The sequence below is a fragment of the Octopus bimaculoides genome, chromosome 15 (genome assembly GCF_001194135.2).
Source record: "Octopus bimaculoides isolate UCB-OBI-ISO-001 chromosome 15, ASM119413v2, whole genome shotgun sequence".
Classification (NCBI taxonomy): domain Eukaryota; kingdom Metazoa; phylum Mollusca; class Cephalopoda; order Octopoda; family Octopodidae; genus Octopus; species Octopus bimaculoides.
Window position 1 is genome coordinate 57951704 of NC_068995.1, and position 24258 is coordinate 57975961.

At 37.3% G+C, this 24258-nt stretch overlaps 1 protein-coding gene across 3 annotated transcripts in view; it reads right to left on the reverse strand.

Annotated features, from left to right (window-relative positions):
- Positions 1 to 1435: 1435 nt before the first annotated feature.
- The window catches only part of LOC106882512 (uncharacterized), a 146243-nt gene continuing 123420 nt past the window's right edge, over positions 1436 to 24258 (reverse strand). For all 3 annotated transcript variants that reach the window (XM_014933208.2, XM_052973390.1, XM_052973389.1), the window contains exons 7-13: positions 17286 to 20166; positions 14428 to 14862; positions 12745 to 12857; positions 10477 to 10625; positions 8345 to 8439; positions 6189 to 6291; positions 1436 to 4157 (exon numbers count right to left, since the gene is read on the reverse strand). In XM_014933208.2, the coding sequence (XP_014788694.1) occupies positions 1981 to 4157; positions 6189 to 6291; positions 8345 to 8439; positions 10477 to 10625; positions 12745 to 12857; positions 14428 to 14862; positions 17286 to 20166 (5953 nt within the window). In that variant the 3' untranslated portion in view covers positions 1436 to 1980. The remainder of the gene's footprint in view (positions 4158 to 6188; positions 6292 to 8344; positions 8440 to 10476; positions 10626 to 12744; positions 12858 to 14427; positions 14863 to 17285; positions 20167 to 24258) is intronic.

Genomic DNA, 24258 nt, shown 5'->3' on the forward strand with positions numbered 1-24258 from the left:
GCAACTTGGACTTATTTTATTCACCCCAAAAGGATTCACCCTTGGCAGAATTTGAACACAGGGTGTAAACAGCTAAAAGAAATACCACTAAGCATTTTGTGCTAATGATGGTGTCTTTAACAAATTGATAGATTAAAATAAATAAATAAATAAAACACAAAGACAATATGGCAATAAAATAAAGAGAGAGAGAGAGAGAGAAATGAAGACAATCATGTTAGAAACAAAAATCACAACAGGTTTTTTTTTGTTTTTTTTTTGTAATAACAGGAAATTAATTCTAAACTGACACTAATACATACATACGGAATTAACACTGGAGACATGACCCACATCGTAAGTAGTTGTCCGAAAATGTCATCTGTCAATGAGACATATTCTGGCAAAGGCACTGTGCCATGAGATACGTCGGAAGGATAATCCTGAAGCCTAAGAAATAAGAACACAGAGGATGGTGCAAGTTATAGCTTCTCATTATAAGAAGGAGCACTGGTGGAATGTCCCAGTGGAAATATAATAGATTTGATATTGTGATTTGGGACAGAGAAGAGAAACTGTGTCCAGTTGAGGAAATCAGTTGCCCAGTGGGTGTTAATATAGAGAAAATGCCTACGCAAAACTATTGAGAACCCAGATTACAAGTTCAGATTTATACCTGTAATTATTGGGGCACTGGGATATGTTGACTGAATACCAATCTTGAGAAATTGGTCTTCTCAAAACCAAAAAGGAGAAAGTTGATTCAAAGATTACAGATCCAAGCCATCACTGGAACTGTAAAACTTTCCAAAAGTTTATCATTTAAGTATATATGAACATGTCTAGACATGCAACTATATGCATGAGAATACATACATAAAACAAAACATACAAATTTGCACATAAAAATACCCAGTTGATGTTGCTGAAATTCCTATGAAGGAACTTTGGATCTAGGTTAGAAACCAGCTCTTTCTCTACTGGCAAGAAATCTTGAAATAAAATTGAATAATGCCATACATATAGTATTAGAAATAGATAATAGCTGAGCAAACAATAAATTGCCAAAAGAAGGCAGTTGTTTTTTTTTATCGTATTTTTATTTCATTTTTACTTTCTTTTTATGCTGTACCGCATGAGGAAAGGATGAGCTCTTGGGCTTTTCTTTTTTTATTTTAAGGAGCCCCAAAAAAATCTTTTTTTGAGATGATGATAATAATAATAATAATAATAATAATAATGCTATATACATATTATATGTTTTTTATATATATATATATGTATATGTATGTATACACATACACATTGACAAGAGTGTATGTTAAGACATGTAATGTATTTACAAATATATGGGGGATATGGGGGCTGAGAGATGGGTGGGCGGAGGGTAAAGGATATTTGAAATATTGGGAAGGCAGGGGAAATGGGAGAAGGAAGAAAATCTATAATGAATTCCTTGTCTTTTTTGTCTTTGAATAATGGTCATTTATTGGAAATGATATGTTATAGAGTTTACAATGATCACATTACAGTCATTATAACATCAAGGTGAATATATGAGAGAATCAGGAGAGAGAGAGAGAAAGAGAGAGATGGAGTAAGAAATAAGAGGATATAAACAAAGATAGAGAGAAGAGGAGGCAAAATATGTTGAGAGAGAGAGAGAGAGAGAGAGAGAGAAAGGAATTGAGTAGGGAAAACAATTTTTAACAAGTATTTTTATGTTGTGTGTAATTCAGATGTAGTTAAGTTCTCAACAAAATGTCTAGTTCTGTCCAGCAAATTGCTCAGAGTCTTCAAATAAAAAATATATGTTTACACTTCAATTTCATATACTTCCATACGAATATCATTAACATTTTTTCAATTCCTGATGTTCAGTAAGAGTAAAACATCAGCCATTTTCCTCCCAGCTACTTACTTATTTTGTCAGATTTCTCCCATTCTTAATCCAGTATTATTGTTTTTGTTGTTTGCTTTCATCACTATCCTTATTAATTATTACATCAGAATACTTTGCACAGCAGCATCTAAATCATCCTCAATTTGCATGCCAGCATCAGCGGCATTCACCAAACAACTATCATCTAAGGACCGATCCGGAACGGAAGAGTAGAAGTCTTGTGGCACTCCAGCGGTTGCGGCAACCATTGTACCAATGTCTGACCCAGCTGGTGCAGTAGCAAGGCCTGTTGCACCAGAGCCATCGAGAGAGCTAGCTATACTCACTCCACCGCCTCCTACATTGCAGGAAAGGTGAGAGTTACCACTACCGTAGTCATCCAGTGGACCGTCTATTGAGAAGTCACCAACACTGCCACTAGAGTGCATCGGTGGTTCTTGAGACAGGCTGAGAATGCTGTTCACTGCATTCTCAGTCTGCTGCTTCAGTTTCGGATCGGTGTATGCATCTGAAACGTCACTTAGACAATCGACAGACGTTGCAGAGATGACAGTTGCTTGAGTATGGTTATTGTTCGTGCTATCAGCATTATCATTGTTGCTATTGGTGATGGTGGTTGTGTTGTTGTTGTTGTTGTTGGTCGTGGTGGTGTTGGTTGTAGGAGTGCTGATGCTGGTTGTGATGTTTGTGGAGGTGTTGTTGTTGTTGTTGTTGTTATTAGTATTATTATTATTATTATTGTTATTTGAGGGACTGTTATCAATGATGATGTTGTTGTTGTTGCTGCTGTTACTACTGCTATTATTATTAGCAGTAGTTGTTGTGCTGGCCATAGCAACAGTAGGAGCTGATGACTCAGAACTGTGTAGCGAAGCTGTTCCAGATAAGATTGACTGGACGGCATCTTCGGTGTTCAATACCAAATTATTTCTATGTGCCAGTGAGTCCAGACTACACTCAGAAACAGCTATGCTATCAGTTCCTTCAAAGTTTACAATACTGTCGACTGCATTTTGCAGCTCAGAACTAGTAGCAGCAGGAAGAGAGAGTTCTTCAGTGCCTAAATCTGCAGAAGGCTGCAAGGAGAAATGGCAATTGCTGAGTAAGTCATCAGTCACAAAGTCTTCCAGTGAATATGTAGCTGATGTATCAGGTTCAAAGTTCTTAGGACTGAAGCGAGTGTTCCCTAAAGAGAAAGAATGTGAATTGGAATTATTTAAAGAAAATTGAGACACTGCTGATTCTGACGGATTTAGCTCCTGTTTAATGCTTCCCGAGGAGTGATTTTCAGGGAGGATAAAATCAACAGTGAAATCAAGCCCATGGAAAGAAGAGAGCATATCATCAGGAGTAGGCTCTTCGAGAAGTTCTGAATCAGACAGAATTCGCGTTCGTTGGGGTATAAGTTTTCTATCTTGACTTGCCAACTGACCTTCTAAGAAATCTTCTTCGTCCATGAAAATATCATTGTTAGAAGTTTCACAGTTTTTAGAAAATACAGTTGTTGAGGAAGAAGCTGTGGCTGCTGGGGGAGGCATTGCAGCCACAGAGGAAGAATGGGAACTGGTTAAAGGTGCTGGTGTAACAGACGAACAGCTGGCCTCCAATCCCATTGGATTCGACACTACCCTTGATGTGGACAAAGTTGCAGATGAGGTGAGTGATTCTACAGTTGAAAGGGGTAACAGAGTTACAGGAGTTGTCGTTGTGGGAGTTGTGGTTGCTACTGCAGTTGTTCGTGCAGCAGCAGCACAACTATGATAGGACGAAGATTCTTGCTTGACTGCTGACAAATTGTTCGATGACGACGACGTTTTCCACTCATCATAATTCTCTTGACTGAAAGGAGCCGGTTTCACTTCAGGCAACTGGGGTTTGATGTCTGGAGGCTCTTTCTTTATCGAAACACTACCAAGGGGTTCTGATTTCACAGTCTTTTGTGATTTCCGTGACTTTTCTTTTTTCACCTTCAGCGAGAGGCTGCTACTAAAACTGACACCATCATTTCGGATGACTAATTTCACACTGTGTGGAGGAGAGTGGCTTCGTTCAGGCTCAGAACATTTCCACTTCTTCCCCGTTTCAGAACGTTCATCCTTGCTATCTACAACTTCCTTTTTATGCACATTAACATGACCCATTTTACTTTGGGAGTTCGATTTACATTGGATGTATTCATCAGCAGGTTCTGCTTTAACACATTCCTGTTTGAAATCAGAATTTTCAGATTCTTTGTCTAGTTTAAGCAGCTTTACTGGCATTGGTTCAAAAGCATCTGGAAAAACAAAACAAAAGTTAAACAAAATTCAAAATCTATTTTCTATTTGAATTAATTATAACAATAATTTAATGCTGTAAAAACGAAGTTATGTTAGTTTCAGAAAGATGTGTGCCAAACAAATTACTGTGTTTGTACACAAACTCACTTGCATACATACACTCACACACAAACTAATAACAATCTCAAATTAGCAGCAATGACCAGCCCCAGATACATAAACTAGGGGCCAGTAGGAGTTAAGTATATTTAGTAAGAACATATAATAGCATTAGAGATTAGAACACACACTGTCTAAACTACAACTTCTATATGCACAGCCTGTGTTAAAGCAAGTCAGATAACAAACCACAATATCATGAAGTAGAAACTAAATTGTAATTCTCTTACAAGCCAAAGAAAAAGAGAAACTTTCATTTGTAGGATAACAATCTGTCAAACATCAAGATTTGACTCTTCCTCAAGTTGACAAAATCTAAAAATCCAAAATGAATTATTATTAATCAGATTATTATTTTAGGTTTTCGATTGTACAGTCACAGTGTTTCGATCTCCAGTCATTATCATGTGTCTCATTCCAGGAGATGGCTTCATGGTTAAGAATGTCATTACCATTCTTAAGGTTACAGTGGAACCATGTCAGTGATCAGGTCACAATTGGTGTGACATAAATTTTGACACCAAATAAATGTTTATATAAAGTTAAAAGTGTGTGTGTGTGTGTGTGTTTTGAATGGCTAACATGTGTCCTCCATGCTGCAATCGTTTTAGTTTCAATTTACGGTCTCAGATCACTGGTCAAGCAAGTACAACTCTGATATGTTATTACTTTAAATCTATCTGAAACACTACATCTATACACTCTAAAAATTAAGTTAATAACCACCAAACTCATAAATATTATTATAATTCTTTAATTGTTTGGAAACCATTTCACACTTTAGCATTCAGAATTACTCTGTTAAATGTAATACTTATTTATTCCCATCATCTTGTAGCTTTGAAATTACAATCATGTAGTATTTTACTTTTAGAATGGCAAAGTATGGTGTGAGGGGCTGGATTCGATCAGCTTGAACATAAAACACATAGAATATTTGGACCAGGCATAGCTGGTTTCAATGCTAAAGGGTTAAATAAAGAAGATGTTGTTAGCCGGAGTCCAAGTTAGGCACAAAAATGAATATTGTATAACAATTACTTTCTCCTAAATTGTTCTCAAAAATCTAGAATCTGGATGCAAACTAAGACGAAAAGTGAACAGGAAAAAGGTGTCAGTTTCTTTAATTGGAAAATGCGTGGGTGCGGGGGGGGGGTAGTCTAATCAAGATTTCGTCTTAAGCACAAAGTGAAAAAAATACTATTAGTTAACAGAAGGCATTTGTGGTAAGAGTAACCACAGAAAGTACGAAGAAAAAAATATATATGAACGGAACTCTGAGCAAGTCCCATCGAGATAATGCTTGAGTGATATGAATGAAGATATGCAATCTTGCAAACCAAACCCACTCATTCAGTAGGTTAAAAAAAAAAAGAATTAATATTATGAATATTTAAACTATGATGATTTTAAATTTGCAACTGCTGAAGACTAGGCTTTTCAAAAACGTAATAAAAGATTATCAAATCAGTGTAGGATGTTATGGAAAGTATAATATCTCAATGCTTTATAGAGAAACCAACTCAAGACTTCATTTCCATGTAGTACAACTTGGATAAATCGCATTTTTTGAGATTGTCTTTGCCGTGATACACTTACAGGAAGAGTTACCTCCCTTTAGCATATGAGCATTTTCGTGTTAACACCTTTAAACTAAGAAAACTGTCAAACCTTTGAGAACATAAACCAGTATTAATCTTTGAAATTAACACAAAACAGTGATATCTTATGAATATCTGACCTCTCAGCAGATCCCTCAGGCAAATGCATTCTAGTGATTTAGCCACCGGTGCACACTTCGTAACCAGTGCTTTAAAATGCAAAGGAAAAATAATTTAAGTCGTATAACAAACTCTGAGTGTCTTTACCTGGATGGGATGCAGCCAGTTTTCTCTCTTCTTCGAGGACAGCAGTCATATCTTGATTAAGCATTCGCTGGATCATCACCATTTCAGCTGATGGCTTATCTCGCTTTAATAAAATAAATCAATCATCAAATACGACTAATGACCAAATTTATGTACAAATTTAGGGTATTCACATACACGCATTCACTCACCCATACAGATAGGCAGACAATGAAAATGCACAAAGATAAAGTAAACTTGAATATGTGAAATTAGAAAGATGAATTTGAGATTTGCAATGGTAAGAGATTAAATAGAACTAAAACTATACGATGTAAAGAACCAAAAGAAATACCATCAATCATTTCTTCAAACACTCAAACAATTCTGCCAATGTAACCTGTTGTCTTTACAAACCAAACAGGAATAGCAAAGAATGAGGCCAGAGAATAAGAATTTTAAAAAAAAAGGGGGGGGGGCAGATTTAAAATGTGACAAAATAGAATTCTGAAGAAATTTTTTTCCAGATTGGTAATTTCAAGTGTAGAAAAAAACAGGAATAATAACAAAGAATATAAATCCAAGAGGGATGAGGAGAGATCTAGTCATAAATGAAAGCAATTCTGAAATTCCTGACTCCAAAAATAGGAGACAAAGTTGACTTCAGTGACTGCCTTTCATCCTTTCAGAGTTAATAAAGTAACATTCAAGTACAAAGATTAATTTAATTGATTATACCTCCATGCCCACCACCAAATATCTGGTCTTGTGCCTATGTTAGAAACAACAATAATAATAATTGTTTTAAATTTTGGTACAAGGCCAGTCATTTTTTAGGGCTTCTGGGGTCACAAGTTGATTATATGAACTCTAGTATTTTATTTTACCAACCCTGAAAGGACGAAGCACAAAGTTGACCTCAGAGAGAAAGAATGCTGCTAAGCATCTTCTCTGATGTGCCGATGGTTCTGCCAGGTCACTGCCTCAACAACAACAACAACAATCGTTTTTATTAGTGAACAAGTAAATAATAGAATAGGGATTATAGCTGTAACAGGGAACAAGATAATAATTACCCAGAATGAATAACAAGTGGCATTGTGAAACTGTCGAGTTGTCGGCAACTAAACCAGCAACCCTACTTGAGCTTGCTTGGTGAAGAGGGTGGATTTTCAACACCCTCGGCAGAGGAACTGAAAAGAGTCAATGGTCATTCCAAAAACGGGTAGACAGAACTCGTGAGCCTTGGTTTATAGTCTGTCTAGGAGAAGGAACACTCTGATTTAAAAACTGGGGTAGATAGAACTCCTTAGTCACAGAGGTGACAAGCGGTCAGTGTCCTGCAGCTCCATGCCTGGTATGAAGGCGAATGAACTACGAATCAGGACTTCTGAAGTCCGGAGCAATATTTGGATGAAGATACGGGACCAACTGATGGTCATCTGTCCCTTAGTGAGAATCAGGATCATGGCCCCCAACACACAGAAATGCAAAGGGAACAGACTCAGCTTATGGGTAGTAAGAGCTCTGCAGTCTTGGTTGACAATCTTACTAGTGATTGTGTCTCGATAAAAATATTGGTTGGTGGCTAACCATAAAACACACACCTCATTGTTGAGTGAAAACGTCTAATACAAATGTATCAAATAATGGCGTTAATGAGGCTGGAAGCAAAGGTGAAAGCCTTTCGCCCGGTAGATGCCCTGTGGTTGAGCAGTGCAGGCCTGGTCGTCATCCAGAGACTGCTTGTACACAAAGCCAGGGGCAGAGAAGAAGGTGGGATAAGGAGGCAAACTGAACGGTAATTGAATGCTGGATCAGGAGTGAACAAAGTCTGAAATCATTGGAGAGGGAGCCTAGTCAACGACATCGACTCCAGTACTCAACAGGTCCTTCATCTATCAGCCACAGCAGCATCTGAACTCCTCAGAATGTGAAGATGGATAAAATGATACAAAGCATTTTGACTGACAGGGCAACGATTCTGCCAGCTCACCACTCTTAAGACAACATTGACTTCAGCAATATTTGAACTCAGAAATATAAACAGCCAGAAGAAAGACCACTAAGCATGCTAATGATTCTGTCAGATTGATGATGATAACAGAAGAGGAGGATCATGATCACTCTCATTTTTGGGGTTTTGAAATTATTATTTAGAAACACATAACACTTACCATACTTTCTTCAAGTAGTAAAATTCTATATTTGTCAAACATTGACTGTTTTTTCTTTAAGATTTCTTCAGCAGCTTGTTCAAATAGTTGATCAGCTAATGGAATACAATTTTTGAAAAATCAATATAAACTAACATAAAACAGTTCAACTTGATCCTTTAAATTTTTTTCTTTCTCTATATCCCATGGTAGAGCCATGAATGCTATTCAAAAGATACATACTTCACTATATTAACTTTTGTTAATATAATTGTCATCATTCTCTTTTCTATTCAGCTTCTTACCACTGTAGAGTGGTAAGCTTTTGCTTTACAGAGCACAAGGCGACTTCGGCAGTACTGAGATTAGATATAATGCACCTGGTATACTTTGTGAAGTAATTAACGAATGAGTAGAGACAAGAGAGGGCCGAGAGGATGTTTAATCTGTCTGAGATATTACAGCCTCTCTAGTGATGGTGCCATGATAAAATGCACCCAGTACACCCTATAAAGTGGTTGGTGTTAAAAATATCCAGCCATAGAACTCCTACTAAAAATGGAATGTTTTTCAAGTGACATGGTTCCTTAATCTGTGAAGGACAGATAAGAACTTCAACAGTAATGACCTGGCTAAACTATGCTAGCTGTGTTGGATTAAGGCACAGGAGAAGCGTCTGCCATTGAAATGGGGGCTCCAAAGATTAACAGAAAAATTATTGAAAATCTGACAGAAGGAAGCTTCAAAATACTTGTAACGTAGAGGCCTGAAAAAATCTTAATCTGCATTCCAGCATGGAAAGCGTAATATATGTTTAAGATTATATGATTGCGTATATTGTCCCACCACAGTGGAATAAGTGTTTGTGGTGAGGTTGTAGATGTACAAAAGACTGATAGTTTATAATAATATATAACACAATCACAAAATAAAGTAAATATAACAATCATCATCATTTAATGCCCATATATATGTATATTTTAAATGACTAACATGACTTTCCAGTCTCAACACACTCATTTCACATCAACACTCTTGCCAAAGTACAACTCATTTTTTTTTTTTTTTTAACCATAAAAGAAAAACACTATTTATTCAATGTTGGAATGACTGTGAAAAATTTATCTGTTTACAATTATGAATTATGAGAGTTATATTTTATTCTTTCACTATTCTCAGTCTTTGGACTGTAACTTTGCAGAAACACCACTTTCAAAAGTCTTGTAGGTGATTACAATAACTCTAGTACCGGTTTGGTACTTATTTTATCAATCTCATAAGGGACAAAAGACAAAGTCCACCTTCGTAATTTTATTAAGCCATATCTTGCCAACAGATTTCACACACACACACACACACACACACGAAGGTCTTGCACATAGTTTCTGTCGACTAAACTTCACTCACAATCAGCTTTGGCTGATTGGTGGGTATAGAAAAGACATTTATTTGCACAGTGGGTTTAGAAGCAAACAGTTACTAAGACAACTTCTGAATCACATGGTCATGCAATCATGCTTGAGCTGTTATCCTATGGCTGCATGACAACTACTCAACTAAAGCAAGAGTGGTATCCATTTTCAGCTAAGCAGACTGATTCAAACATCTGGACTGTGTATAAACACAACAGTTGAATCGAAATTTGAATTAGTGACCTTATAACAAATAGGCCAGTTCATTAAAACTAGTCACAATACCAAATAAATTGTAGCTAGTTATAACTAAAAACAGTTGTTTAACTTGTTTGCATAATAACATGGCATAATTCCAAAGTTTTTCCCTACTTCAAATGTTCTCGCTAGAGAAAGAGATTCCTACACACCAACATTAAATCACTTTTATAAATTAGTTACTATCACCACAGAACTACCTGGTATGATTAGTACTTTAAAGGAAAAACCCAAACAATTGATGTCAAATTTAAGCAACAATATTTGCATTCTCACCAAATGAATTTTCCTGTCAATGTACATGAACAAGCTTTTCTCATTTGACAGACTTTTCAAATAGCAGAGATAATCGATAAAAAATTTCCAAAGCCAAAGATTAGTAGATTATTTGTACGGAACAAAATGAAAGGGATTAAAGGACTAATAATGCTGCTCATGTCTCAACTATGATGATAATGTCGACTGAGCAAGAGAGAAACTAACCTTTGTCCAATTTTTCTTGATTTGGTCCCCAATCCTGGAATACATGGAAACAAATAAGACGTTGGCAAGCATCTGATTTGTCTTTAAAAGGGGTCTTCATGTCTGCTTTCAATGCACAAGCTTGATCATGGTTCAATCGTTGGTGAATTCTGTTTTGAAATAGAAAATAAACTGATGATAGTAGAACATTGAAATATCAAACATAAATGATCAGTAATTATGAAATAAAATCCACATAGCTGGCACTTTGATAATAAATCATTGAAATGTTAACTGCTACAGAGACAAATTCTTTTTATTATGTAGTTCCCAGAAAGAAGCCCTCTCCAAAGATTACATTAACTACTATAGACCAACACAAAAACATACAGCAGTAAAACAAATTGTGTTATAGAATAAATACTGCAACCTATTTTTACTAATATTTTAATGATTCTGCCAATTTGGTGGCCAATGACAACATTTGAATTAAGTAGCAAAATATTTGCTGTTATAAAATGTAAGTTATGCTATTTGTAAACTAAGCGAATACATTGAGCATGTATTACTAGAGACAAGGGTCTGCAACATAAACCCTTCCCTTTAAAAGAACAATATCATAATAAGTCAGCCATATTTTTTTCTGAAATCATTTTAAATGTGTTTTGAATTTATTTTTATACCAGTTCAGATTGGAAGTTGCATAAATTCAGGAGGAAGGAAATCAATTGTAAAATGTCACAAATTCACTGAATCATTTCTTCACAACTCAGAAGGCTTTGGGCTTTTGTAGGCCAATAACCTGAAAGCTAAGAAGCTACACAAGTTTCTTTCTTTCTTCTTTTTTTATTCTTGTGATAAACAGAATACAAACAATCAAAAAGCAGGAAAAACAAGAGAATACCTGTTGGGATTCTGAAAGCGTCAGGTTATTTAGATGCTATGAGGGAATGCATTAAAGGTGGTGGTGTTGCGGTTGCTCAATTGTAGTCACCACTCTGCTACCTTCCTGGAGTTGCTCCATAAGTCCAGTGCATTTAGATTAGTGGGATTAGTTAAATAGTGGAAGAGATATGGGACATCTTGTGAAGCACAGTAATAAATTAGACCTTTGTCGGTAATTTCTAGATCTGGATCTACAGAGTGGGATAGTCAGCAGGAACATAAAAAACAAGACAGACAGACAGCAACAGTGCTACTGTGTATCTCATTTCCTCTGGTAGATATAATTCTTTATTTATAATGAGCTGGTCTGGTGATAGTAGCCACTTGCTTGGTAGTATTTGAAGTTAGTAGCTTTGAACTGTATCAACTGCAAAACTGATATTTTTCCATTCTTATCTCTTCGTTTTCATCATCATCATCATCGTTTAACGTCTGCTTTCCATGCTGGCATGGGTTGGATGATCTGACTGAGGGCTGGTAAGCCAGGGGGCTGCACCAGGCTCCAATCCAATCTGGCAATGTTTCTACAGCTGGATGCCCTTCCTAACGCCAACCACTCCAAGAGTGTAGTGGGTGTTTTTTATGTGTCACCGACATGAGGGCCAGTCAGGCAGTACTGGCATCAACCACGCTCGAATGGTGCTTTTTGCATGCCACCAGCACTGGTGTCAATCAGGCACTACTGTCATCGGCCACGACAACGATTTCACTTGCCTCCACAGGTCTTCTCAAGCACAGTTTATCGCCCAATGACTGAAGGGTACTCTTAAATGGGCCGGTCATGCTGCACTGGCAGAGGCCATGGTTACAGCCTCACTACTTGAGCTAAATAGTTCACGAGAGCTGTTCAAAGAGTTTACAAAATAGAAATTGATAGACAATTCAGTGTGGAATTTAGCATAAAAAATGAGTGTTCATTTAGGTTGTGTATTGAGTTCTTTTCCCAATTCATTACAATTTGAAGAAGATCATGCTGAGAATTTGATGACAATCTACAAAAGTAAGTTTCAAACTTGAGAAAACAGTTTTGAGCCAAAACTTCAAAAGCATGGCAAAGACCAATATCTTATCTTTTAACAGAGGATAGAAGATCATAGCACCATCTTAGAAATGATTTTGCTCAATATGTAGGAAGAAAACTGGTAGAAATTAAAAACTCTGTATTGAGGGGAAGCAATGGGGTAAAGATTTCAGATGCCCTAAAATATACAAGAATAGCTAACAGTAATTATACCAACAAAATACCCGACAACTTTTTTTTTTCACTGAACTGACACTGCAAGTGGAAGAAGACTTCAAAGCAATAAATTGTTAAGCATGTATTATGCTTCATTATAGACTTACACAACTCCTTTGGACAATTCAGCTGGTCGTTTTTGTGCCTTTCCAGATGACTTTATCACAGTCGATGACTGACCTGGTTCTACTTTGATCTGCACCAAATTTTTATCAAACTCCTGGAAAGAAATGATTTGATATATTGAATATCTCTTAATAATTACAAAATGTACATAATTGAAATTAATAAAATTAAATTCCAATTTGAAGCTTTGATGAAGGCTGAAAAATGAATTACTAAAAGATTTAGTGTACTTGGTGCATGTAAATGACTTTTCTTATTTTTAGCCTTTGAATTACTGATTAAAAATATAAGCCAGATATACAGCAAACATGTTTATTCTGCTCTGCTTTAATATAACTTGTTAGCTATTAGCAATTCAGTTCAGGTTAATAAAAACTAAAATTCAGTTGTAAAACTGAATTTTAGATTTTATTACTGATATGTGAGCTTGCATTCCTCTTATTTATTTTAGCAATTCCAGGAGCCAGTCATAAAACAGATTTGATGGTTGCTGCTCCATAATCAAAAGAATAATGTTCTTTTTATGAGTGTTCAAAGAAGAGAAGCCTTGGCAAATTAAGTTCAGAATTTGTCTACAGTTCCTTAAGAGTCATTTCTATGAGTTCAGCCATAGTCAGTGGCTTGAAAGGTGATGCTTTTATTTGTGAAGATGCATTTCACCTGAATACCAAACGTATCAACAACTTGAGCACCGAGTGTCATCTTATTCAGGCTGACAGCATTTTCATTTCAGTAATGAAAATTTTCTTTGTCAACCTCCAGTCAATTCTCAGATTGTTCCAATGTTTCTTTTGTGTTTTATCATCAAACAGCTGCATCACCTTAGCCTCAAATATTGGTCTCTTCCGAGTTTTACATCAGTACAAAGAAAAGAAAAAAAAACCTATAAATATATAAGCAATTTTCTTTTCTTCATTTCTTAGTTGAATTCCATTCTCCCCAATCCATTCCTGTTAGTATAGGTAGGATGGATGTTAGAGTAGGTGCTTTATAGTTAGATATAACTTCCTACAGATAGCTACCTGACTAAGATTGCAATTTAAAATAGTTGTCAGAGAGACAAGTAGCATTTAGGCTTACTTAGGAGCACAGCCCAATGCCAGTAGGGGGGGGGGGGTGAGTTCAGAGTTATGGAGTCAGTACTGCAAACCCCTAGATGAAGAACTAAAGAGTTACACAAAAATAACAAACACTAGACAGAAACCAATACTACACACCCTAATCCACACTTCAGTGCATTCTTTTCATATTATTATTATCCAGCACAAGTATTGCAATGTATTTGTGTCAATAAGTTTGTAATTCTGAACATACCAACTTTACAAATCCTACTTTTCGTCCCAAACAGAGCCTTTAAACAAGAATCTAATTGACTAAATAAGACTAAGTACTCAAGTATAGTGAACTGAAATGACTAGATACTTAACAGTTCAGTTTTGTAGTTTATATTGAAATCTTGTTAGAATTGAGTCTAAACTTTTGACAGACTAGGGCTTCTCCAAAATAGAGGGAATATCTTTAATGTTAACAAGACAAGATCAATTCCCACTCAAAGAGCCTGCTTGGCTTAAATAAATACTAAAATGATTAATAAGAAAATCTCTTACTCAAAGGAGAGAGGCCTCTTTGAGAAGCTGTTGCCTTGAAATAAGAAATCAACCCACCTGAACTGGGACTGGTATTTTGGCGTCCATAACCATTTGTCCTTTACAAGTATGCCGAGAGATTTGTTGGCCTTTACTTATTATAACAGTACCACCAGACATATTTGTGGCAGCTGCAACAGTTGCAGTCGTCTGCTGCTGTCGGATCTGTCGCGGTTGTAACTGTTGCTGATGGTGATGATGGTGTTGCTGCTGCTGCTGCTGTTGTTGATGCTGCTGATGATGTTGGTGTTGATGCTGCTGCTGTTGTTGCTGCTGCTGTTGCTGCTGCTGTGCTTGCAGGAGCTGTGAATTAGCTTGATCCAACTTGACAATAAACTTAGCTTTGTGTTTCAGGTACACTTGCTGTTGCTCTGGTGTCAGTTGAGCCAGGTGTGCCAACACAGCTTCTTTGTTATGACCCGTCAAATTGATAAGGACTTCTTTATCACCCATCTGGAAAACAAAAAAAACATTTTATAAACAAATGTAGAAGATAAACAAAACATGGGATAATATACTTGATTGCTGGACATTATATGAATCACTGGAGTGAAAAAGCTGTATCAGTCTTTTATCCAAGGAAACCTGGGCCTTGTTTCAGACAGATGAGCAAAAGCAATGCAGCAGACAACATTGCTACCCAGTCAGCAACACAACAAAATTGACTGTGGATTTGAATACATCAACTACGATCCAATAGTTTAATACCTGACCTGTGTGGTCATTTCAGCTCTACAACATATCTTTTTCTCATCTTCTTACTAGATCCAGTCTTGAGCGTGGTTTTGCCAGTACCGCCTGACTGGCCTTCATGCCGGTGGCACGTAAAAGCACCCTCTACACTCTCGGAGTGGTTGGCGTTAGGAAGGTCATCCAGCTGTAGAAACTCTGCCAAATCAGATTGGAGCCTGGCGCAGCCATCTGGTGTCACCAGTCCTCAGTTAAATCATCCTACCCATGCTAGCATGGAAAGCGGACGTTAAATGAGAGAGAGAGACATAGATACAATATAAAAGTGCTCTGCACCCTACTGGCATGATCCAGAGATATGCAGAATCTCTGGTATCAATAAAGATTGCAAGCTTGAGCAAGTAGTAGAATCGTGATCTTCAATGCCAGCCCCCCCCCACACACACACACACACACATGATTTTATATGAAAGAAAGTTCTCCTAGAGATATGCTTTAAAGGACGCATCACAAGCAGCAGCCTTGCACTGTGTTGGAGCCACACATTTCCAAACACAAACACACTGATGATACAAATGACAAGAGAATTCTTTCTTTTTGCACTTTGTGGGCAGAAATCATGGAGTTTTGATAAGGGTTTACTCATCTACTTATCTACTACACTCCACTCAGAAAGCATTGATCAACCCAAGGCTACGGAAAAAAAAAGATACTTGTCCAAAGTACCATGCAAGGGAATCGAGCATGATCCAAGTCGATGCAAAGCAAGTTCCTGAACACATGCAACCATTCCTGCATAAGGCACACAGTCGAATAGTCCGCGTATTCGGCTCATGATCATAAGGTTGTAAGCCTGATTCCTGGCAGCACACTGTGTCCTTGAGCAAGACACTTTATTTCACATTGCTCCAGTTCATTCAGATGGCAAAAATGAATTGTACCTGTAATTCACAAGGGGTCAGCTCATGACACATTTCTGTGTCATGCTGAATCTCCCTCAGAATGACCATTAACGATATATGTGTCTTTGGAGTGCTCAGCCACTTGCATGTTTCATTTCATAAGCAGGCTGTTTCGTTGATTGAATCCTCTGGAATACTCACTGTCGTAACTGATGGGGTGCCAGGCCAGGTCACTGCATTTGGAGATTCCGAGTGTCATAAAAGTGACCATTTATTGGCTAAAACGTCAGTAATATCATTGTCCTTGACAAAATACTTAGCTCTGAATGGGTAAAGTTCACTGACCATAAATAAGCACCAAAAGAGAATACAGTTCCTTACTACTGGCCACAGAAGCAGTGCTAAAGCATAACTGCCAAAGTATTTTGTTATTTTGTAGTACTGAGTGCCAGTTCTTACACTTTAGTGTTTCAACCAGCCATATCCGGCCTGAATATTATTTCCATTGTTTTAGGCTCAAGCTGATCAGATTCAGCCTCTCACACCTATTCTACAATATTATTCTAAAGATAAACAATCACATCAACAACATTTTGAAGCCATGAGATAAGGCACAATTAATTCAAAACAATGTGAATAAATAAGCATTACATTTGAGAGAGTAATATGAACGCTAAAGGCTTAGCAAAAGAATAGGAAACCAAAATAGCATGATGCTACTTGAATCAAGTTTTGCAGTGACATTCCTGTGCTTCATTGGGTCTTGGATTTGCCTAATTGCATCTGTTTTCTTCTACACTGTCATTAGTTTAATTTTGACAAATTTGGCAACATTAACATACAAACAAGTGGAACTTGTGTATTTTACAGAGAAATGCCCCTTGTAATATCAAATAACATGATCATGAAATAGTTATTCCAAGTATATAGACTGCATCAATATCACTGGTCTTGGAGGGTCTGCAAAGGCAATTGGCACAGATCTTTCCCACAGACAAACAGAAGGACTGAACCTGGAATCAGAGAATTTATTGATCCTAATTAAAATAAACTGAAGAAATGTATAATAAAATTTTCTGATTAGAAGTCTTCAGGAAATCAAAACTGAAAGTCTGTGAGTAGAGTGTGCTATTACCTTATTTACTCAATAAATCTATTGTACTCAAAATACTGGCAGACTTAAGGTATTATTATGAAAATGATAACAACAAAGATGTTCTTAAAAACGTAGTAGAAAGAAAAAGGAAAAATGATAAACAATGAATTGGACGTAATTCTACAAACCTTAACTGGAGTAGAAACAGCAGTTGGTGTGGCAGGTATTGGTAATTTTCCAGCAGTGATTGTGGGCATGTTGGAAGCTGGCACAAACGTCCCAGATGAAACTGCAGTGCTGGTCACCACTGGAATCAATGTTGTACCAGGGATCATACCCACCATATGCTGTTTGCCTCCACTCGAAGTTGTCAATACTTGAATGCCAGTACCTGCTTGGCCGGACTGAACAATATTTGTTGGGTGTGAAGTCAACATGGATACTGTTTGAGATGACTGAACTGATCCTGGAGTTGACTGATTCGGAATGGAATTAGAAATGACATTTGTAACTGATTTGCCAACAGTGGCCAAAGGAATCTGTCCAACAACAGTGGCTTGTTGAGCCTGCTGTGTTTTATGTTGTTGCTGTTGTTGTTGTTGTTGTTGCTGTTGTTGTTGCTGTTGTTGTTGTTGATGCTGATGCTGCTGTTGCTGATGTTGCTGGTTCACACAGGCTTGCTGTTGTAGTAGTTGATTAATCTGGTTAATACTGGTGGCCGCTGAAGATGTTGAAGTCGATGCCTGCTGTAATAAGGTTTGTTGAGCAATAGCTGCTGCCTGAGCAATGGGAGGATGTGCTATTTGGGGTTGTCCAACTTGACCACTAGTAGCAAATTGAAGCTGCCCTTGAGAAAGTTTCTTCTGGAGCAAAGCTAACTTTTCAAGATTAGCTTTCTGAGTTCGGTTCGGATTCTTTAATGAGACTAATGAGCTAACATCATTTTCAACTCGGGCCATAATGATAGGATCTTGTGGAGTAATCTGAATAGCTGGTAGACGAGTGTTGAGGACAGTAGCAGCAGCTTGGGTTTGATTTGCAACTGCTGAAGAACCAGAAGTTTGAACAAGTCCACTACTGGAAATAGGCTTGTTTTGGACAGTGCTCGATGATACTTGGACTCCAACCAGACTGCTGGCTACACTAACCTGAGAAGGCATCTGAACAAGGGACTGTGAGACAGTAGTTGTGACTGTCGTAGAATGGGCAGTGCTAAGACCTGGACTGCTATTCAGACTATGAGGATGAGTGACTTGAGGTAACGGTAACTGGAAATTGTGAATAGCTTGAACTTGCTGCTGCTGCTGCTGCTGTTGCAATGGTGATGCACGATTGCGAGAGCTATGAGCAGAATGAGAATTGTGCTTTGAAGATGAACTTTTACTTGACTTAGTGGGCGGTGTTTTTGTTCGGCTGTTACTACGTTGATTACCTATGGTTGCTGTCGTATTGGCATTTTGAATAACTTGCATAGTTGTCAGTGCAGAGTTTTGTGGTGATATAGACGATATTTCCTGCCCAGAAGGTACAGTTGTTTTAACTGATGTTGTTTGGAGGGGCAGAGTATGTGACTGAGGGGCCTGAATTAGAACTTGCCTCCCACTTTGGAATTGAAGAGCTCCCAATTGGTTGGAGGGAAGGCTCTGTAAATTAAAGTTCTGGCCTCCTATATTCACAGTCACTGTACCTGGTTGAGAACCAGCAACCTGTAACCCTGGGTGGCCTATCACCTTCAGTTGTTGTCCCTGAAGAGGGTTCACCACTTGCTGCATTGGAATGCTTCCCTGGGCTGCAGAAGTGTTGATTAACTGAGCCTGCGAGATCTGGGGATAGGACTGAACTTGAGTGTTGACTGTGGACGACTGACCACTGTTAGTGGTGGACTGGATTTGTATCAAGTTTGATGGAAGTGTTCGTAGTATGATTGGTGGTGGGTTGATATTAACAAAACTGTAGTTAGATTGGCCTGCTGCTGCTGCTGCAAGGGTAGCAGCTTTTTCCTGGGACTGCTGACCAGACAACTGCATGGTGCCAGCTCCTCCAACGGCCATCCCTGCTGCACTGCCCATCGCCATGCCAGCAGCCCCTGCCACGGGCTGCTGGGTGGCACCAGCGGCATGCAGCAGGGTACCGGTTCCAGAAACCTGCTGCCCAACATGTGAGGAAGGCAGCTGAAGATTCTGAACTTGCTGGAGGTTTGAAAATCCAGGGATAATAATGCTTTTGCCCTGTGGGATATTGATGATGGTACCATGCAGCGTGACAGGGTTGGACGAGGACGCAGCCTGTACATTGGGGTAGACACTCACCATGCCGCCCTGCTGGTTTGCTTGTTGGGCTGAGTTATTGCACAGAACATGAGCAACATTCACATTTACAACATTAGGGTTCTGAATGACTGTGTTTTGAGTGTGCACTATATTCTGTCCTTGTGTCGGAAGAACTGCCTGACCTGGCAGTAAGTTCTGAAGGTGCTGTGTGTTTTGGGTAGGGACTAGATTCTGAATAGGAACACCACCAGCAGCAGCAGCAGCAGCTGCCTGTAGTTGTTGCTGTGTTGAAGGTTGTGATTGCACTGATGTGGGGATCTGAACAACACTGACATTTGGGGAGGGGCTAACGCTGTTTGGATGCTGTCCACTGAAAGATGGACTAATTGTAACCAAGCCAGTATTTTGGCCCTGACTTGGTGTGAGTGACCGACTAACTAATGGTGAGTTGTTGGGAGCTGGACTCTGACTGGGCGTAAGAGAACGACTACTGACACCAGGTGATGAAGCTGATGAGACTTGAAGATGCTGAATTTGGTTTACTTTGGACTGTTGCTGCTGCTGATGATGCTGGTGCTGTTGTTGTTGTTGTTGTTGCTGCTGCTGCTGCTGCTGCTGCTGCTGCTGCTGCAGCTGTTGTTGAAAATGCTGAAGCTGCAGCTGCTGTAGCTGCTGCTGTTGTTGTAATTGTTGTTGCTGTTGTAGCTGCTGCTGTTGCTGCTGTTGAGCAAAACCTATTGTATTTCCAGCAGCTGTCTTTAATATCAGTTGTTGACCTTGGATGACCTGGATTGGAATTCTGAAATAGAGAAATGAAAAAGGAAAATCTGTTCATAATTCACCAACTAGAAAAAGAATTCCAGTACTTCATGAACTTTATTAATTGGAGAAGAAAAAAAAATAAAAGAAAAACAATATAAACAAAAAAACATTTTCTTTGATTCAGTATAGGAAAAGAAATATATTGTTGTTTCAAATAAGTATGAATCTAAAGAGATGGCTTAAATTTTATAACCTAAGGAAGAAAATAGTCAACAAATAGCGAAAAATGTAGAGCAAAACACTTCAAAAATTATGTAACAAACCAATAAAAATTTTGGCATTTTCATTACATAATTTACCACATAAGTGTGTGTGTGTGTGTGTGTGTGTGTGTGTGTGTGTGTGCGCGCATGTCTGAACATTTGAAATTAATTACACTGTTAATATGCTAAAAATACATGCAATTAAAATAAGGCAGTTATCTTTTATTCATTTACTTGTTTCCGTAGTTTAAATGCAACCATATTAGGCCACCACTTTGAAGAGTTTAGTCAAACAAATCTATAGCAAAATACTTTCATATTTACGTCCACTACTTATTTTATCAGTCTCTTTTGCTGAAGTACCCTGTTATGGAGATATAAACAAACCAACACCAGTTGTCAAATGGTGGAGACTTGGGCAGACAGATGCAGGCACACACTCAATTTCTTTAAATACATAAACACATAAACACATAAACAGTTGTCGAGAATACTTAATTTTGCAGTTGGTTTACTTATTGGTCATTTGAAAACATTTTGGTCTGCCCACATTTCAAATGATATTTTACAAGTACAACATTTCCACAAATTCCATGTTGAAAAGAAGTTTCCTTAGAATGTAATTTATAAATATTAATACATACAACTGGACACATTCAAAATACAGACATATAGTGTAGTCATGGCTGTGTGGTAAGAAGTTCACTTCCCAACCACATGGTTCCAGGTTCAGTCCCACAACACGGTACCTAGGGTGAATGTATTCTTCTATAGGCCTGAACAAACCAAAACCTTGTGACTGGATTTGATAGACAGAAACTGGAAGAAGCCCAGTGGGTGTGTCCTGTATTGACATTGCGTGATAGCTGTGTGTCACTGTCATGCAAGCAGTATCATTAATTTCCAATAGAAAAAAGCAAGGAATGAAATGTTAAAGTCTAGCAGAAATCAAACCTACAACATTTATCCTTTGTTGATAGCAAATTCGCTATAGTTACCAATATGTTAAAATTGTAGAGATTTTCAACTCAGATTTTCACGTAATGAATTTATCAGCCGTATCCAGATATTTCTTACAAAGACATAGAGTTTGTACTTTGTTACAGAACGAATGGAGAGATTGTTACTTTTATTGAAGCCTTTCTTCAAGTGAAACAGATTCAACATGGTTACAGAGTTGGCTCCCTACGGACAACTTATTCTTTGAAACTTTAAGTACCATGGAATTTGAATCAAACTGTTTTGATCCATACATGTAACTTCCAATAAATGTGTTGAGTGTCCTTTGTTCGTTTGTCCACTCACTTGTGTATGTATGTGTGTGTGTGTGTCCATCCTATATATATCGTTTAACGTCCGCTTTCCATGCTAGCATGGGTTGGGTGTATATATATATATATATATATATATATATATATATATACAGAGCCCAACTGAGATTCACAACAGAGTATTTCGGTTTTTAATATATGTAACACAACTATTCAGTTAATAATAATAATGAGAACAAGAACATGGCTACATGAGCTACTAGAAACAGTAACCAGACCTCCCTCAAATCAGACGTTATCATCTTAGAAACAGAGAAATAGTAGTGTTACATTCATGATGGATGGGATAATTGTGACCGGGATACTTTGACCATAAGTCTACTTATCAGAGCTGACCTGGAACCAGTCAACAAGATGAAAAAAGAAACAGAATCTGTTAAGGATAGACATTGCTTATATCAGACTTATAACTATAAACAGAGAGAGAGGGGGAGGGGGGAAGAGACTGGAGAGAGAGAGAGAGAAATGGAAAAAGAAGAAAAAGATAGGGAGAGAGAAAGAAAACAACTGAGGATGAGGTGTCTCCATTTAATGCGATAAAGTTGTTGTTGTTGTTGTTGTTCTTGTGATGTCTCTGTAATTGTGTAAATGCTTTATGAATGGAAAATATTGAATATTCTTATTTTCAGTAGAAGTCGTATTTCTTTCTAATTGCAGAGATGTGAGTTTGAGTCTCACTGCTGGCCGCTGACACATTTTTCTGCAAAATAGGGGTAGTTTATCCTGTTCATGCCAAATTATTAGTATTATCCTGCATTTGAGAATGAAATTATTTCCTTATATTTACAATAAGGCACAAGGTCTGAAATTTCGGCGGGATGGGAACTAGTTGATTACACTGACCCCCAGTACTCAACTGGTACTTACTTTATTGACCCTGAAAGGATAAAAAGCAAAGCCAACCTCAAAGGAATCTAAACTCAGAATGTTAAACACAGAGAAAATACTGCTGAGCATTCTGTCCAGCATGATAATGGTAATTGTTTCAGATTTTGGTACATGGCCAACACTTTAAGAAGAAGTTGGTCGATTACAGAACTTTGGCAGGCTTATACCATTAAGCATTTTGTCCAAAGTGCCAATGATTTTGAAAGTTCAGCACCTTCTAATTCTTTTTTAATTTTATCACAAATTCAACAATTTTGAGGGGAGAGAGCATGTTGATTACATTAAGCTCAGTACTTGACTGGTTCTTTACCAAGCTCAAAATGATAAAAGCAAAGTCAACTTCTTATATTAATATTTATAATGTCAATCTCAAAAATGTAATAATGTTTTAGAAGAATTAAAGAAAAAGAAAAGAAGTTGTAAGGGTGGGTGAGGGTGCAGAAAGTTACAAGAATGTGAAAATGTTGTGTAAATATAAACTAGAAGTCATGATTTTCTGATTTGATCGTTTTTAAGGATACTAGCAAAATAAAGGATGGTATTTCAATTGGAAGCAAATTGAAATCTAGTTATTATTTAAATTCATCCACTTGACACCAAAGTAGAGCTTTGTGTCAGAATGAAGAAGAATGAGTAGAGCAGTCAATAGGGGGCTTTCAAGATCGAACATTTTCAATAATGGGAAATTATTATAGAAAGATTCTTTTTTTCAATCAAGAAGAAACAATTGAAATAAAAAAAAAAAAAAAAGCAAACAGCTTTAATAATGTCTCAGTTGATATGATGATAAGAGAGAGGATCCCAGTAGTTGACCTAATAATAGAGAATCTTCTTCAATCTGGGCATGGTGTTATGAAAATGTAAACATAAGAGATTACATTCACATTCCAATATCAGAAATGGAAGGAACCAAAAAGTTGGAGATTATGTAAAGCTATTCTAGAACATTTCTAATGTAAAACAATACAAAAAGGAAATCTATTTATAAAAATTTGAAATCAATATCTGTTTCAAGATTAAACTACAGGAAAAAAAAAAGTGGTTGATAAATATTTAATACCTTAATTGACAAAACCTTTTCTATTTACCTTACCCACCCCACTCTCAACCAAAAAGATAGCTTCTCAGAGACTTCCATTAGGCTTAGAATTTGTAAAAGTGAGAATATGTCATTCATGCCATTCCTCAAAGTACAAGCAAAGTAAATTAAGAGGTTCTATCTAAGAAATAACACTAATACCATTATAAATAAATAGATAATGCTAATCCTTTCTCTTACACAAAGATGTCTAGGGCTTATTGTTCAACTCTGGTTTTTTTAATCGTACAAAATCGATGAGAGATGAATTCCAACAGGAAAAAAAATAAGGTCTTATTGCAGATAGAATTTTTTTTTTTTTTTAAAAAGATGAGCTGAACTCAGAAAAACCAACAAAATATTCAGTTATTGTTTGTCCATTTAGCATTCAGAAAACTCTGTCAAATGTAATACTCTTTTATTCATATTGTTTTGAATTAATCAAGATTTTAACGATGTGATTGTTTATTTTTAGAATGAAATTGTAGGATAAGTGTGAAAGGTTGGATCTGGACAGTTTGAACATCAAATAGGTAGGATATTTGGGCTGGATATGGCTGCTTCAAATG